Genomic DNA, 14,739 nt, shown 5'->3' with positions numbered 1-14,739 from the left:
AGGCCTGAAGCAGGGGAATGCGGTCGAGATGGAGTTCATCGAGAAGCTAAAAGAAGGACTCGACATCATCGCCGACGATATGCAGGCGGAATGCTTCAATCGCAGCGATGCGCTCAGCGAAGCAACAGACAAACTACAAGCTGTGAGCTTCAAGGACAAAAGGTTCTCTTATCTAAGGACTGACAGTTTCCTGGTTAGGAACGCGCAAAAGGCCATGGGCACATCACGGCAGAGCAAAAGGCCCTACTAGCCTCGCTCGTCAAGATCAACATTTTGAAGAGCCAGGAAGCTATCAAAGACGGCATGGAGAAAAATGACGAAGCGATCCAAGATGCGAGGAAGGACCGGGAGGCAGAGAAGCAGGCCCATCAGAACGCAGTTTCCAAGTCGCTAGAAGAGAAAAACAGCCTCGACAAACTCGACGGTACTATTGTTAACATTCGGAACGAATGCGCGGTGGATGCTATGATAGATATGATGAATCTATGGAAGGAACGAGAGATGCTACTTGATAACGAGGGTGTGCGCATTCAGAAAAGGTGGGAGAAGAGGTTTAAAGTAGCGTCTCAGGAACGGATGGAGATACAAGCGGTGGCCCTTGAGCAGTTTCGTATGCTGGAGGTGATCGCAGAGGCTGCGGGGATTGATCTTAGAGATTTTTGAAGTGGTAGCGTGCTGTCGTTCCATGCGCATGATCGACTGTACTCGTTATATTCGGGGCTTTTTAGTGACACATTAAAGACCCAATGGAGCACTTTTGGGTTTGAACTTGGGCATCTGACCATTGGGGAGTAATTAAGAAGTTACAAAATGAAAAGCAGCGTACCTCCTCTTTTCAAGGCCCTGATGACATTCACGTGAAGCCTCAGACCCTCATAGAACACAAGGGTGTGGATGCCTACCACCCGGTACCAGAGTCCCAACGCACACTGAAAAGAACCCCTCTTGAAACCCCTCATCCTTCACCATCAACATACTGACCTCTTCATCTGCCCATTATGGGCATCCCGACCACCAGGTACACACAGCCGCGTACTACAATTGATATCGAAAGAGTGAGTACCCTTTTTTCACCTTCTAGTACCATTTTTGCGTGATGAACATACTTTAGTCCCCCATATAGACTGGAAACCTCACTACCATGAAAGCCAAGTGTGAGCAGGTTATTTCGAGTTATGTGCCAATATTGCGATCCCTACACCAGTAAATCGGTCAAACGGCTGGCAATTAGACTTCAAAGTTGCTAACATTCAGTCTAGAGCCGGCAGGTGGAACAAAAGAATGAACAAGTCCGTTGTCAATCACTGGATCTGCCCCGCAATGAATCCTTCTCTCTCTCCTCTCGCCTGAAGAACTCCTTCCGCGGCCAGCGAGCTTGGCATCTATCGAAGAACGACGCACATTCCGATGATAAGGACGAGTTATTATTGAGCGGGCAAGAGCCCAAAGCCTCGAACGAGCCTGCTGCACATTCCCAACAAACGGGAAAGACGGCGTTGAATACCCCATCGCCAGGAAAACGATCGCTGCGCTCGTTCCTCCACATGGGTTCTATAGGCATGCGGGGTGGACGCCACTCTCATATGCCTGAAGATGCCATGACAAAAGCCGACAAGGTCAATGGCGGGTTGGACGTGAAGGATGAAGAGTTGAGCTGTCTGGGAGAAGTCCTACAGAGACAGCGTGCGCAAGACCAGACGACCGACAGTGCTTCGACCATTGAACCGAAGACCTTCAACGACGACGATGCGGAAGATAGTGATGATGCATCTCTTAGGAGACTGATAGAGGAGTGGGGCACATATCACAAGGTCCTCGTCGAATCGTACAGTCCAGGTGAAGGGGAAGAGGATCTTTGAACATATGGCCGTAGATACTGGGATGAGGCCTGAAGATCTATAGTAGCGCCTCTGCAGATGACGGAAAGTATGGTAACTCATTCTAGCGGATAAAATTGTTCCACCTACAGCGATGCCTCGGGTAGTGAGGAGTCTGTGTTGCCCTTCAATGCTTTTGTCGCTTATCAAGGTTGAAACACAGTGGGGGCAAGTGAAAGCAGTTAGTGATAACTGACTAGTTGCTATTGTCAGTTACTATTGCTGTATTGTCAAGTATGTAGAGGACAACTTACTATATTGATAATAGTATAGCTATTGTACAACATCTACTAGGTAACGTCAGCGACAGGTATATAAAACCGTCTTCTTAGCTCTTCGACTTTCATATTCCCAATTTACGCTATCCTATCCTCTACGTATCGCTAGCTTCGCAACAATTCCTTCTCGCAAGCATATCGCCACCTTCAATTCCCTCTTGACAGCACCACCCCAATATGCTGCCACCGAAGACTATCAAACTCCTCCTGAGCCTGGTGCTCACCACCACGTTCTTCCTGGGCTCCAACGAGCTGCGTATCGCTATCGGCACTGTGCTCTCTTGGGCCCTAGGCCATGTCGTTCAACGTCGCATCTCGCTGCCGGCTGGCTTCCGGCGCGCATACCTCCTCTACGTCTTCGCTTCCTTCTGGCTGCTGGCGGCCACCAACGACATCTTCTACGAGAACACCTTCGGGCGCTTCTTCGACATGTACTTCGACCGCGACCCCTACGATCCAGACGTGCCTGGATCAGGCTTCACCAATTGGCACGAGACCTTCGTCCGCCGCCACCGCCACGGCATTGCGTTCGCCTGGCGCTTTCTCCGCTTCGCCGTGTGCTCGACCTGCGGTTTTGCATCCTTGCCGTTCATTATTCCTTTGGTACACTGGCAGGTTCTCGAGTTCCGGAAGTTCGCGGAGCTTGAGCGCTGCTTGGTGTACGTCGACGAGACTGGAGAGTTCCCGCCGTGGCTCATTGAGCGCCGCGAGCGCATGCAGCCGCAGATTGTGGAACCTAAGAGGGACACGAGGTATATGAAGTTGAGCGACGATATCATTTTCGTATGTGGGCCGGGTGGTGGGTTTGAGCGGGTGGTCGCTGGCGACTATGATGGTGCGATTTCGCGTCGGCGCGGCATTTCGAAGGAGTTCGCTTGAGGCAGTTATTACGATGTTGGGATGATTTCGTTTTTCCGTATAGTTCTCAGTTCTTTCAGTTGTGCTGCTCATCTGAAGAGGCATTTCGTTTTCTTCGAATGCTCTGAATACATCTCTTCTTCAAGCCACTATCTTCCTCTTCTCAAGTCCATGTACAAGCCTCGGCCGACTTCCTCCTCATAGACAAAACGCGTATCGGGACTCATAGGATCATTCAGGACTACTGAGGGTATCTGCGCGGCTTCACAAATCACTTTCACCAACTCCGGAAGGAGTTCGTTTACCTTTGCCAGAAGTAATGGCACAAACTTAGCAGAGCCGCCAGGCAACTTTGCTATGAGCGACATAATCTGTGTAAGGTAGTTGGTTGGGTTTAGCTGCATCTGTGATGTTGGGAAAGATACGAAAGGTAGAACGTCTGCCAGAGCACAGGCTATATCAAAGACCTTCTCAGTCTAGTAAGGTCAGCAGATGCATCAAGCTCGGCCAGAAATTTATCATACCATACCAACACCGTGGACCTGCAAGCTACCAATCGGCAACTTTATAGCGAATGTTGTGAGATCCTTGGCTACCAACACGGGATATCTAAATGTCAAACACTCGTAAACTGACTCGGTCGACAAGAAGCCAAAACGGGGGAAGAGCTCCCAGAGCTTGATTTGTAGCCAGAATTGGGAAACCTTAATGTTCGCCACCTCTTCATTGGACAAGTCAAGAAGTGGGGGAAGTGCAGATCTAACATCGTGTTCGAGTTGAAGAAGCCAATCTTTGGAACATTCTTGCGTTGATCCGTTCCAGACGGAAAAGAAAACCTCGTTGAGAGGGCGAAAGATGGATGCAAGGTAAGAAAGACCTAGCTCATCCATCGCGTCGAGAGAAAGACTCGAGGGAGTTGCTTGGAGTGTAATTGGCCGGTTCCGGCGTAATGCGTGTGCTCTATGATTTTATAAGCGAGGACTGTCAAGAGTATGGTAGAGAGAACCTACCGCTCTGAGATTACTAAAATCCAGAACAGACGTCTTTGCGCTATGTTATCGTACCAGCCCTGACTTTCACCTCTCAGCATCATGAAAAGCGTAGTAGCTTCTCTTAGATAGAACCAGGCTTGACGATAGTTTCCCTGGCCAGCATGCGCTCCGTATAAGAAGAAAGAGACGTAGACAGAACGAGGGCTAGGCTGTAATACCCGCCCTAGATCCTGGGTGGACAGTGCAGCATCCAAGAAGTAGGTACCGGGACTATCGTCGAAAGATTGATGGAAAAGGGGACCAGTCTCATCGGAGAGCTTCCCAAAGTTGGCAACATATGCGCAGAAGGCGTACATGAGTTGACGAGAATTGAGCGAGATGTCTGCCTGAGCCGCTTCAGCTCTCAAAACTCTGGCGTCTAGGAGAGGTACTGTCGGATATATGCGATCTATATAGGCATCTATACATGCATCAATAGTTTCTTTCCCGAGTTCGGTGGCGGTCGTTTTCTCGCAAGCTCTGTCATCCGATGGTATGCACGAAACGTCCTGTATATGAATAGCCGTGTCAATAAACGGTTGATTCGCGCGTAATTCGTTCAAAATGGTCGCTCTCGCCCCTCGATTGCCTCCTTGCCCTCTTGGTAAGTCGAAAGTGCATGCTAGATTTGCGGATAAGCATCCCGGGCATGGCTTCGATCCATTACATCTGATCTTCCGACGACGACAAGCATCACATGCCTTCGACACTGCCTTCTTCGTAACACGCGTAGCATTCTGCATCATGGCATGACTAGATTGCGACTGCAAAAATCAGTTGGAGGAGGAAAATGTGTTGTAAGACAGCCGGAACGCGTCGTGTTTAGCCGAAGTGGGGAATGTTTACACGTGATCACCAACTTTGGCTAGCTGGTCGAATTGACATCAGGAAAGAGATGCTTGGAAGATATAATAATTGTAACACGATTATATCTAGCCGACTACAACAGCAATTTCCAGATAACGACATTTGGCGTGTTTGCTCACCGAAGCTAACTCCGCAACTACCGTTCCGAAATGGTACCGAACAAGTCAAAGAGGGCGACGAGTAGGTGGACGAAGAACGCGTATTGCTAACGACAAGACAGTGGGATTGAGGCCTAAAGGTGCCTAAGCCAACTTGTCATCCTGTCGAGCAGTAGCTGACGATTCCCCACAATCCCCCATCCCACTATCTGAAGAGAATGATTAGTGTTGGTCTTCAATTCACATCTACTCTCTACATACTGCCTGTAGCAATACCCTGAAGCATCCATGGGGCCCCTATTCAGTGGATTTTGCTGCCGAAACCAACTATATAGGATTGCCGTGGCAAAGCCCGTATCCTGATTGGCAACCCTGTGTCGCATTAGCTGCAGAGTAGTATTATAGTTTCGTAACACCTTACAAGCTTTCTAAGACAGTAGTGCTTCGATACGCCACACCAGCCGGCACTGAGGAGAAAGACAAGTTAGTACGTGTTCGGCATGCATTCTCAGAGCTGCACTTACTGGCTACAGCACCTGATACCAACACATCTCTGGTGGCCCCCTTCAGGGCCGCATTGTTCAGGTTGGAGCGGGTTGGATTGGACACCACAGATAGTGGCAAAGATGGTGAGAACTGTAATAAGGATAGAGTTCCTCATTATGCCTTGGAGTGTGTTGATAGATGGGGGTATGACTGATGACTTGCAAATTAAAGGGAGAAAGTAGAAGAAAGCGTTATCTTCTTGCTTCCCAAGCGATGTCTCTGCTATCATATATACTTTAGATTTCTTTTCCTCTCCTTTTGATTGGTCCTTTAAGGTGGTTTACAACCGCTCTCTCTTTTGCAGAGAACGCACCAAGAACTAAAGAATGTGCTGTTAAACTAATATGATGTCTTCAATTTGCTAAGGAGATAATGCAATTTGATAATTGTGTCTGGAAAAGTTTAACCATTGCTACTGATAATCCACTGTCGCCACAAAAATCATCCTTGGGTGGAGCTTAGTCAGGGCCCGAAAGTGGACACCACTGTCCTAGTGCCGCATTAAAAATCGGCTTATACTAACATGTCTTTTGCTTTAACGCATGCCAAAGCTTTTGGAAACCCTTTGGTTTAGCATCTGGAGTGTCTCTGCTGATTCATATCTCACTGATTGACTTGTGCACCCTTGTCTTATTGGCCACCATTTCCATCCTGTAGCCAGAATCCTGTCGAAAAATGCAGGGACCACAATCTGGATCTTAGGACTATGCGTAGATCATCCTGTATTCTGCTTCTTGGAGGCTAGTCAAAGCATAGTCAATTTGTTAGTGGATGATACACTGCCTTATGGCTACCCGCGGCTCGCATTATTGGGGATCGCCGCTTCCAACATTGTTATGCCGAGACGAGAAGTATCTAATGGGTTCGATTTTGAGAATCGTGACTGAAGGTGGTCAGCCCTCCTCTAGCTTGTCGAAGAGAACTCAATGCTGATATGTTGGAGAATTCAGTTAATTTAAGATAGATATTTACAATGCGCTTAGCTTCGCGTAGGGGTATACGATGCTAGTTAATCTGCCTCACTCCTTCCACTCCTGTTTTGTAGTCTCTTTCTCCTCAATCTTCGTCTCAAGGCCAGACCCATGGCCATACGGATCAACATGGGTGCTTGCAAATTTCCTCGCACTAACCCTTCGCTCGAATAGCATATCAAGCTCACCATACGTCCTACCCTTGGGCTCAGGAAGTCTGAAGTATACCCACAAAACAACGCAGCCACATGTGCCCGCCCAGAAGAACGCCGTCTTCGCACCCCAAGCCCAATTTGCATCACCGAGTTGGTAGTTCGTCAACACATTGACTACAATATTCGAGATGTTGTACAGCGCGCGTGCCATCACGATCGTCTTCGATTTAAGGCGCGTTGATGACATCTCTGAGACGATCGAGTATGTGACTGGACCAATTGTAAAGTCGTATACGAAAACGAAGACGATAAGAACTGCTCCAATGGCCCAGTTCGAGGCTTCTGTCCCGGCGAAGGAGCATGATCCGACGATGATGAGGATGACAAAGAGGGTGCAACCGCCCGAGAAATGGATTGTTCGTCGACCGAGCTTTTGCATCAACCACCAAGATCCCATGGTACCAATCAGCCCGAGAGCGAGCGAGATCATGGACATATTGAATGATTGAACGGTGGGAAGCCCGGCCTTCTGCATGAAGTATGCGCTATTGAAGGTAAGTCTGGTACTCCTCCTTGGTTTGGAAGGAGACTTACAAATAGCCCATGATATTTGTTCCGCATATGGTTTGGGCGACCCACGTGAAGCAGACGATCTCGGTCCTACGAAGGTCTGTGCCCTTGAAGAGATCGCTCCATTTTGTGCCTTCTGACATGTTCTTCTCTAGTTCGTTGGTGTGTTCAATCATAGCGATCGTCTCATCGGCGTTGAAGTTTGGATCCTTGTCTGGGGAGGTCAAACGAAGCAGCGCGGCTTTGGCACCAGCCTTGTCCCCTTTGCGAATATGCCACCAAGGACTTTCAGGCGCGAGAAACACGCCGACCATGATTGGGATAGGCCAAATCCATTGCATAGCAAATGGAATGCGGTAAGCCCATTGATCCGGGCGTTGGACACAAGCCCGATTAACACCAGCGGCAATGAATTGGCCCATTACCCAGCACCTAACAGACAATCATTAATGGCTTATTTAAAAGCATACGGATGGCTTACATGTTTACGAATGTGGTTAGGATTGGCCTTAGTCTTACAGGAGCTACTTCGGATGCATACTGTGTAGTAAGAGTTTGGAACATGCCCCAGGGGATACCGCAGAAAACCTCGCCAATAACTAAATTTCGGTGTACAAGGTCAGTGTATGTCTCACATGTAATTCATACGTGGACGTCACGTACCTAGAGTTTGAACGTTGGGCGCGAAGAATAGAATGAAGATAAAGGCCGTCATTGACATTAAGGCGCCAATCATCGTTTTCCGATAACCGTACCGTTCACTGACAAAGCCGTTGAGGATCAAGCCAATTACTTCGCCAGCTCTTGCGCCGTTCGATCTGATACGATTAGCCGCTGGCACGATTTGCTCTGAGAATATGGAGTGAGCTTACAGAGCACTTTGCCAGCTCGCAGGAACGGCGTACTTCCCCGTGGAAGGTTTCAAGACACCGTACTTGCGGTTGAACTGCGGACTTCCATACAAACTTCCCAAAAGCGCAAGGTCATAACCCTCCATGATTAGCGCGCTTGAAAGCACTACCGACCAGCCAACAGCTTTCGGATACAGCTTAATAGCCTGAAACAGGGTCATCGACTTCTCGTCGTTGGCAGCATGTTGAGCCTCCTCATTCGGCGCAACGAGCTGCGTCGCAATCGGCTTTTGCGTTTCTTTGTCCGTCATCGCATCAACTGGAAGTACAGAAACGAAGAAGAAGTGACGATTAGAATCGATACTGCATTATTAGGACTCCTGACAGGATTTATACAACATCAATACGCGCACAGATGATCATGCCTGAACAAGGGTGACCTTAGGTGCGGGTTAGCGAGAACTCCACATCAACTTGGAGTAACCCCCGTGGCGCCCCAGCTTTGACATCGAAATCGCTCACGCTATGCTCGAAATATATTAATGAGTCGACAAGCTGCAAGATTATTGGGCCGTGTACAAGTCTGGTGATAAAGAACGGAGACGGAGGCAACACGGAGGTGAGGGTTCGGCAAGGAAAATTTCTAGCCAAGCCGGAACCAACGCGGAGGCAACACGGGAGGAACGCGGAGAGTGAATTGAGGGGCAGACCCGACTCGCGAACTGCTGCAGAGCAACGTTGATCCCGACACTTCACAGGTGGGAAACGACCGCGATGGAGACACCGCAGCGACGCGTGGCAAGCTCGAGCTGGTGGTGGATACAAATGAGGGAACGGGTCTCCTGATCATAACACCGCTTGTTGTCGTCGTTCCCTTCGCTATAGTACTGGTCTGTTCTTGAGCCACCGCCGTCATTTGCCTGCATCCTCAACTTTCAAACGGTGAGCTTGTGCAGTCGTCACTATACAAGCCCCCGGCGTAAATAAACCGACATCCTTTTTCGCCGACATCAACCACTACGGTTACGAGCATAACCAACCATACAGCACGAGGAAGTCTGCCCTAGGTAGTGGTACTGCTCGCGCGCTTCATCTACCAGCACGATGTCCCCGCACGCAGATTCTCTTCACCACAGGCGTGTTTGGTGGAAGGAAGCCACCTTCTACCAGATCTATCCGGCCTCCTTCAAGGACAGCAACGGTGATGGCTGGGGTGACATACCAGGCATCCTCCAGAAAATTGACTACATTGCCTCCGTTGGAGTAGACGTGGTATGGATTTCACCCATGTTCGACTCCCCCCAGATTGATATGGGGTACGACGTCTCTGATTACGAAGCGGTATATGCACCATACGGGCGCGTGGAGGATGTTGTGGAGCTCGTTGAGGCGTGCCACAAGAACCACATGAAGATCATACTGGACTTGGTAGTCAACCACACGAGTGATCAGCATGCCTGGTTCAAGGAGAGTAGAAGCTCCAAGGACAACCCGAAGCGCGACTGGTACTTCTGGAGACCTGCACGCCATGACGAACAGGGGAATCGCATACCACCGACCAACTATCGTTCCTATTTCGCAGGCGGGACTTGGACCTGGGACGAGCATACGCAGGAGTACTATCTTCACCTATACGACAAATCACAGCCGGACTTGAACTGGGAAAATGAAGATTGCCGCCGGGCGATCTACAACTCCGCAATGCGCTTCTGGCTCGACAAAGGCATCGATGGTTTCCGTGTTGATACAGTGAACAAGTACTCCAAGGTGCTGCCGTTCACTGATGCACCGGTAACAGATCCTACAAGCGATATACAGCCTGCCGCACAAATGTGGTGCAATGGCCCACGCATCCATGAGTTCATCAAGGAGATGAATCGCGACGTAGTCTCACAGTACCGCACCTATGACGGCCAGCCTATAGTCACAGTCGGTGAGCTTTCGTTGTGTTCACATCCTGAATCCGTTGTTCCATACGTCAGCGCATTGGAGAAAGAGCTCGACATGGTGTTCCAGTTCGACATTACACACCTTGGTCAAGGCCCACCAGGCTGCAATGACAAGTACGATACAGCCGAGTGGAAGCTTCCAGAGATGAAGCGCATCGTGGAGAAGTGGCAGTGTTTCATCGAAGGTACGGACGCGTGGACAACCGTCTTCAACGAAAACCACGACAATGGACGCAGTATATCGCGCTTTGCCAACGACGCGCCGGAGTGGCGAGAACAGAGCGCGAAGATGCTCGCACTATGGTTGATTGGTCAAACGGGCTCGCTCTTCTTGTACCAAGGCCAGGAGATTGGCATGATCAATGCGCCAAAGGAGTGGAATATGCAAGAGTACAAGGACGTGGAATCGCAGAACTACTGGGCTGAAGCAGTGCGGTTGGCGGAGAACGGGACGGATCCCACACGCAAGGAGAGGATAGCACATGGGCTGCAGCTAATGGCCCGCGACCATGCGCGGTTGCCTTTTCAGTGGGATGATAATGTGAATGGTGGGTTCTCGACTGGAGAGCCTTGGATGAGGGTGCATGATGCCTACAAGGGTGTCAACGCCGCGAGCCAGGAGAAGGATGCAGAAAGCGTGCTATCGTTCTATAAGCGGGTACTACGACTGAGAAAAGAGCACAAGGACGTCTTCGTGTACGGCACATTCGAGCTTCTAGATCCCGAAAACCTGGGCACGTTCGTTTACACGAAGCGGTATCAGGAGAAGACTGCTCTGGTTGTACTTAACTTCACAACGACATCGCAGTCACCACCCGACACAAAAGATATGAAGTTGCTTGTAAGCTCACACCCAAAGACGACCGCAGACATACTGCAGCCGTTGGAAGGGAGGATATACACCAATTATAAGCTGTAGTTCCAAGGGTATAAGTACATAATATACAGCCTCACTATCTCCCAAGAAAGGGTATATACTTGTATAAGTCGTCAAACTCCCTCCCAATCCAACCTTCCACTTTGCCATCTCGGCCTACCACACCCAGACTACCTGCTAGCCATAATGTCGCAATGGCTGCCGAAATCCCGTTGATAACATACCATCTTCTCTTCCTAACTAGCGACTTCTGTGATTCCGAGGCCTTGACCTGTGACGGCGCCAGATTTAACCACTTCGCAGCACCCCAGACAAAATGCCATACGCCGACACCCACCAGTGCCGTGAAGCCCGCAAAGCTTACAAAAGGGTGTGAAGCAAAGCCATGCGAGATGTACGACAGATTGATCAAACTGCTATCGCCATGCGCATACAGCGGCAGTATCCTCGTAGTCCATATATGAAACCCGGCGAATGGGACTAATGCGTAGCCCAGTGCGCTTGTACCGGTAATCACTGGCCAAGGTATCGTCCTTCTGTCTCTCTTTGTTTCTGCGCCGTAACGTTGCAATGCTTGTCGCCGCCTATACAGTCGTAACGCGATACCAGAAGTGATGTGTGCAACGAGAGGGATGCCCACTAGGAGCGGTTCGGTGAGAGTGGACTGATAGAAGGGGCGCGTGAGGAGCAAGTAGCGATTCGAGTCAAGGACGGAGCGGGTTGCGAGTGGTATTAGAGAGACGTTTGCGACATGGAGGGCTGTGAATGTTGCGAAGGCGTAGGAAGAGTACTTTTGTATGCGCACAACTATTCGAATGTTAGCTTCTCTTCTTCCTCTTGTTGTACAGCAAGTGGGAGATGGTTGTTAAGAAGGCAAGGGCACACGTACGCCACCATGCCGGCCCATGATCCCCCAATCTCAGCCCCAGTGTGTTTATCCTCCTGATCCCTCTTAACTCCTCCGTGTCACCATCTCCTTCCCCATTGCCATTTCCATCTCTTTGCTGATCTGGAAAGTAGCTCTTCTCTCTGTACTCGACTGGCGTTTCTTCGACCGGGGAGGGATCAACCTCAGTCAAACCCATTACCCCCGCCTCTTCATCGTCTATGGGAGGTAGCTCGTCCCGGTCCGCCATGGATTGATAACTGGATCTCGGAAATGTTGGAGAGTTTGGCGATGCTGATGCAGGGAATCGGAATGACGTTGATTCGCGAGCGGCTGTGTGGCCTGTGCTGAACCGCGGCTTGCTTGAGCCTCAACACCAAGAAAGTATCCCGACTTCGAGGCGTTGCGACTTTGCGAACATTAGCTTAAACAGCCACTAAAAAAAGCCTGAGCAGCTTTCACACATTCTCTCCTATCTATCACCGCTTTCAAATCGCCAAAATGCCGCCAGTAAGCCCTCGATATTCACCCCAACAACACTAGCTGTCACCAATCACTTACTTACTGACTCCGCCCACAGCGAAACAACCCCCTCCCTGCCGCTGTCCGCCTTTTCAACTGCACAATCTGTGACAAGGGCTATCCCCGACAACTCGACTATGAAAACCACCTGCGCTCCTACGACCACAACCACCGCCAACGTCTAGCAGACATGAAGAAGCTCACCGCATCCAACGACTCCGAGGGAAGCAAACCGAAACAAGGCCTTGAAATGCGCAGCATCAACATTGAGGACGCGAATAAGAAGCCAGGGGTTGGCGGGCGTTTTACGAAGATTGGAGGTACTGCTGTTGCAGGGGCGGGTGGATCGAGGTTCAAGAAAGTGGGTGTGGCTGTTAGTGGGGCGAAAGAGGGGTATGAGGAAGGGAAGAAAGATGAACAGCGGAAGGGGGTTGACGCCGTACCTGCAGAGAGCGCAGAGACGACGGTGAGTGGGGTGATTATGGCTGAGCCATCAGTGGAGTTGAGGAAAGACGAAGATACCGCTATGGTGGACGAGGATAAACAGGAGGCTATCACTTGGGAAGAGTACGATTTCACGAAACCAACTGGATGCGATCACGCCAATTGTCCTGGATGCAAGACGGATGGTATTTGGAATGGCGAATGGGTGTCGGTGGGCACTGCTTGAGAGATGTTGGCGAATGCCTTTCTCTGATGATGCTACGACTATATCTACGCCAAACAGCATGCCAACGGCGTTCTCACCGGGAATACATAGGCGTTATATTGAGCGTAACTGGAACTTTGCCTCCAGCGCGGCTGTGGTGCCGTAAGTCTTCTTCCATTCAACAACATCTTTTTACAATTGCCTCCAATCATTCCAACCTATATCCCCTTTTATTGACCAGTACAGATCATTTGAAGTCCTCTTCTTGATGACATAATCACTACCAAACCAAGATTCTCGCTCCGTCCACACATTCGTAGGCAACGGTACATTACAGATGGCCGTCTCACTATCGTTCACTGGGACATCAGCATAGGTTTCACCTGCGGAGATGGGTTTGTCCGCGTCCTCCTCAAACTTCACGCCTTGAAAAAAGCTCTAGGTGCCACCTCCGCCTGGGTAGACTGGATCGCGGACGCAGGTAGATAAGCTCCTCCACCTAGGTGGGCAAGAAACCAGTAATGGAGTATCGCTCGGTACGGGTCGCCACTCCAATGTTTCTCTCCACCTCAACCCAAACTCCTACTGGAGGCCCGATGTCAGACTCGAGTGTAATATGTTCTTCTCATATGGAGTAGACTCCAGTTAGATCGAATTGGATCTCATTCTCGAAGATCTTTCATTGCATCTCCCTCTCGCCGAATTCGTAGTCGAGAAAAAGTCATCTCAGGCTCTTTCTTCGCTACCGCTTCGTCGATCGACATAAAAATCCGGCAGACATGGCTTTTGGCTCGCTGTTGTTCATACTAGAGTACTTGCTTCCCTTGTGTATCATCTCATATGTGCGAGTTAGCCAAGATCGCCTCGTCGAGCGTAAGAATTACCGCTATCCACACCTTTAGTAACCTAATCCCTTCAGGCTTGCACATTTGCTATCTCTCTCTCGCTCTCTCTCTATTACCGAAGCACTGCCTTGCACATCTCATCTGGTATCTCCCAAAAGGCTGTGAGGCTTCTTTCGACAGTCTTGAAGCAGGCCTTGCTTTCTACCTCAGATCTCTTCGTTCTGGTCAAGTTCTTTCTTGACACCATTCAACACCTCTGTATATGCTATGAACGACAATTAGCGACTTATTGGGAGAAAGATCAATAAAGCATTTTTTTTACCTTGTTCAAGCCGATGAATAGCTTCTTCCAGATCTGATGTGTTCTTGATAGCATCGTCAGAAGCCAAGGCTGCTGCAATGTACCTATGCGGCTTGTTCCACCGGAAACCTTGAGTTTGCATATCAGGATCAGGTAAGACCGTCCTAAAGATCTTACCCCTGGCAAAGTGGTATTTCTTAGCGTTGATGTGGTCGGGATCAGTGCGACACTTTCCTTCGAAATCTTCCACGTTGAATTCGGCACATGCGGCTTCTTCCGGTAGGGCTACTCGAGCGGCTTCCAGCAACTGTGTTGCGAGGAGCGTCAGATCTGTCCGAAATTTGACCCGATCGTAGATGTACATCAAACCTGCAGCATTGCGTTTCACCTTTCCGTCAAGGAACTTCCGCAGGATGCCATGGAGCGCAGTATTTGGGGCGACATTGTCTCTACCTGGGTGGCTGAGGAGATACGTCCGTGAAAGTGTCTCGACATGATCTGCCGCAGCTGTGATGTTGCCAAATCGCCCTAGAAGGGAATCGGAGCCATACTGATCATCTGTAGTAGAGGGGTCGCAACTCAAATTCGCCTCAGGGTTCATAGTCGCA

General features: G+C 49.8%; 7 protein-coding genes across 7 annotated transcripts; 4 read left to right on the top strand and 3 right to left on the bottom strand.

Annotated features, from left to right (window-relative positions):
* Window positions 1-771: 771 nt before the first annotated feature.
* K460DRAFT_398251 (uncharacterized protein) lies at window positions 772-1,859 on the top strand (the record flags this gene model as incomplete). Its single annotated transcript, XM_040936195.1, has 2 exons — window positions 772-1,055; window positions 1,260-1,859. Exons 1-2 carry the CDS (start codon window positions 999-1,001, stop codon window positions 1,857-1,859), a joined length of 657 nt encoding a protein of 218 aa, XP_040784767.1. The 5' UTR covers window positions 772-998.
* A 473-nt stretch (window positions 1,860-2,332) lies between these two features.
* Window positions 2,333-3,034, top strand: K460DRAFT_380120 (uncharacterized protein; the record flags this gene model as incomplete). The annotated part of the gene is made up of 1 exon (XM_040935233.1): window positions 2,333-3,034. The coding sequence occupies one exon, from the start codon at window positions 2,333-2,335 to the stop codon at window positions 3,032-3,034; it is 702 nt and encodes a 233-aa protein (XP_040784766.1).
* Window positions 3,035-3,162: 128 nt separating this feature from the next.
* On the bottom strand, window positions 3,163-8,413 carry K460DRAFT_291567 (uncharacterized protein; the record flags this gene model as incomplete). Its single annotated transcript, XM_040929292.1, has 8 exons — window positions 3,163-3,489; window positions 3,538-3,973; window positions 4,024-4,797; window positions 6,579-7,226; window positions 7,276-7,683; window positions 7,733-7,850; window positions 7,915-8,069; window positions 8,124-8,413. 8 exons carry the CDS (start codon window positions 8,411-8,413, stop codon window positions 3,163-3,165), a joined length of 3,156 nt encoding a protein of 1,051 aa, XP_040784765.1.
* Window positions 8,414-9,206: 793 nt separating this feature from the next.
* On the top strand, window positions 9,207-10,970 carry K460DRAFT_345848 (glycoside hydrolase family 13 protein; the record flags this gene model as incomplete). The annotated part of the gene is made up of 1 exon (XM_040931285.1): window positions 9,207-10,970. The coding sequence occupies one exon, from the start codon at window positions 9,207-9,209 to the stop codon at window positions 10,968-10,970; it is 1,764 nt and encodes a 587-aa protein (XP_040784764.1).
* A 34-nt stretch (window positions 10,971-11,004) lies between these two features.
* On the bottom strand, window positions 11,005-12,064 carry K460DRAFT_380117 (uncharacterized protein; the record flags this gene model as incomplete). Its single annotated transcript, XM_040935232.1, has 2 exons — window positions 11,005-11,735; window positions 11,818-12,064. The coding sequence occupies 2 exons, from the start codon at window positions 12,062-12,064 to the stop codon at window positions 11,005-11,007; spliced, it is 978 nt and encodes a 325-aa protein (XP_040784763.1).
* Window positions 12,065-12,315: 251 nt separating this feature from the next.
* K460DRAFT_409616 (uncharacterized protein) lies at window positions 12,316-13,006 on the top strand (the record flags this gene model as incomplete). The annotated part of the gene is made up of 2 exons (XM_040937270.1): window positions 12,316-12,324; window positions 12,395-13,006. The coding sequence occupies 2 exons, from the start codon at window positions 12,316-12,318 to the stop codon at window positions 13,004-13,006; spliced, it is 621 nt and encodes a 206-aa protein (XP_040784762.1).
* Window positions 13,007-14,036: 1,030 nt separating this feature from the next.
* On the bottom strand, window positions 14,037-14,732 carry K460DRAFT_358842 (uncharacterized protein; the record flags this gene model as incomplete). The annotated part of the gene is made up of 2 exons (XM_040932139.1): window positions 14,037-14,095; window positions 14,153-14,732. 2 exons carry the CDS (start codon window positions 14,730-14,732, stop codon window positions 14,037-14,039), a joined length of 639 nt encoding a protein of 212 aa, XP_040784761.1.
* Window positions 14,733-14,739: the final 7 nt, after the last annotated feature.

The sequence above is a fragment of the Cucurbitaria berberidis genome, assembly GCF_010015615.1.
Source record: "Cucurbitaria berberidis CBS 394.84 unplaced genomic scaffold K460scaffold_5, whole genome shotgun sequence".
NCBI classification, from domain to species: domain Eukaryota; kingdom Fungi; phylum Ascomycota; class Dothideomycetes; order Pleosporales; family Cucurbitariaceae; genus Cucurbitaria; species Cucurbitaria berberidis.
This window is presented reverse-complemented; position numbering and strand designations above follow the sequence as displayed.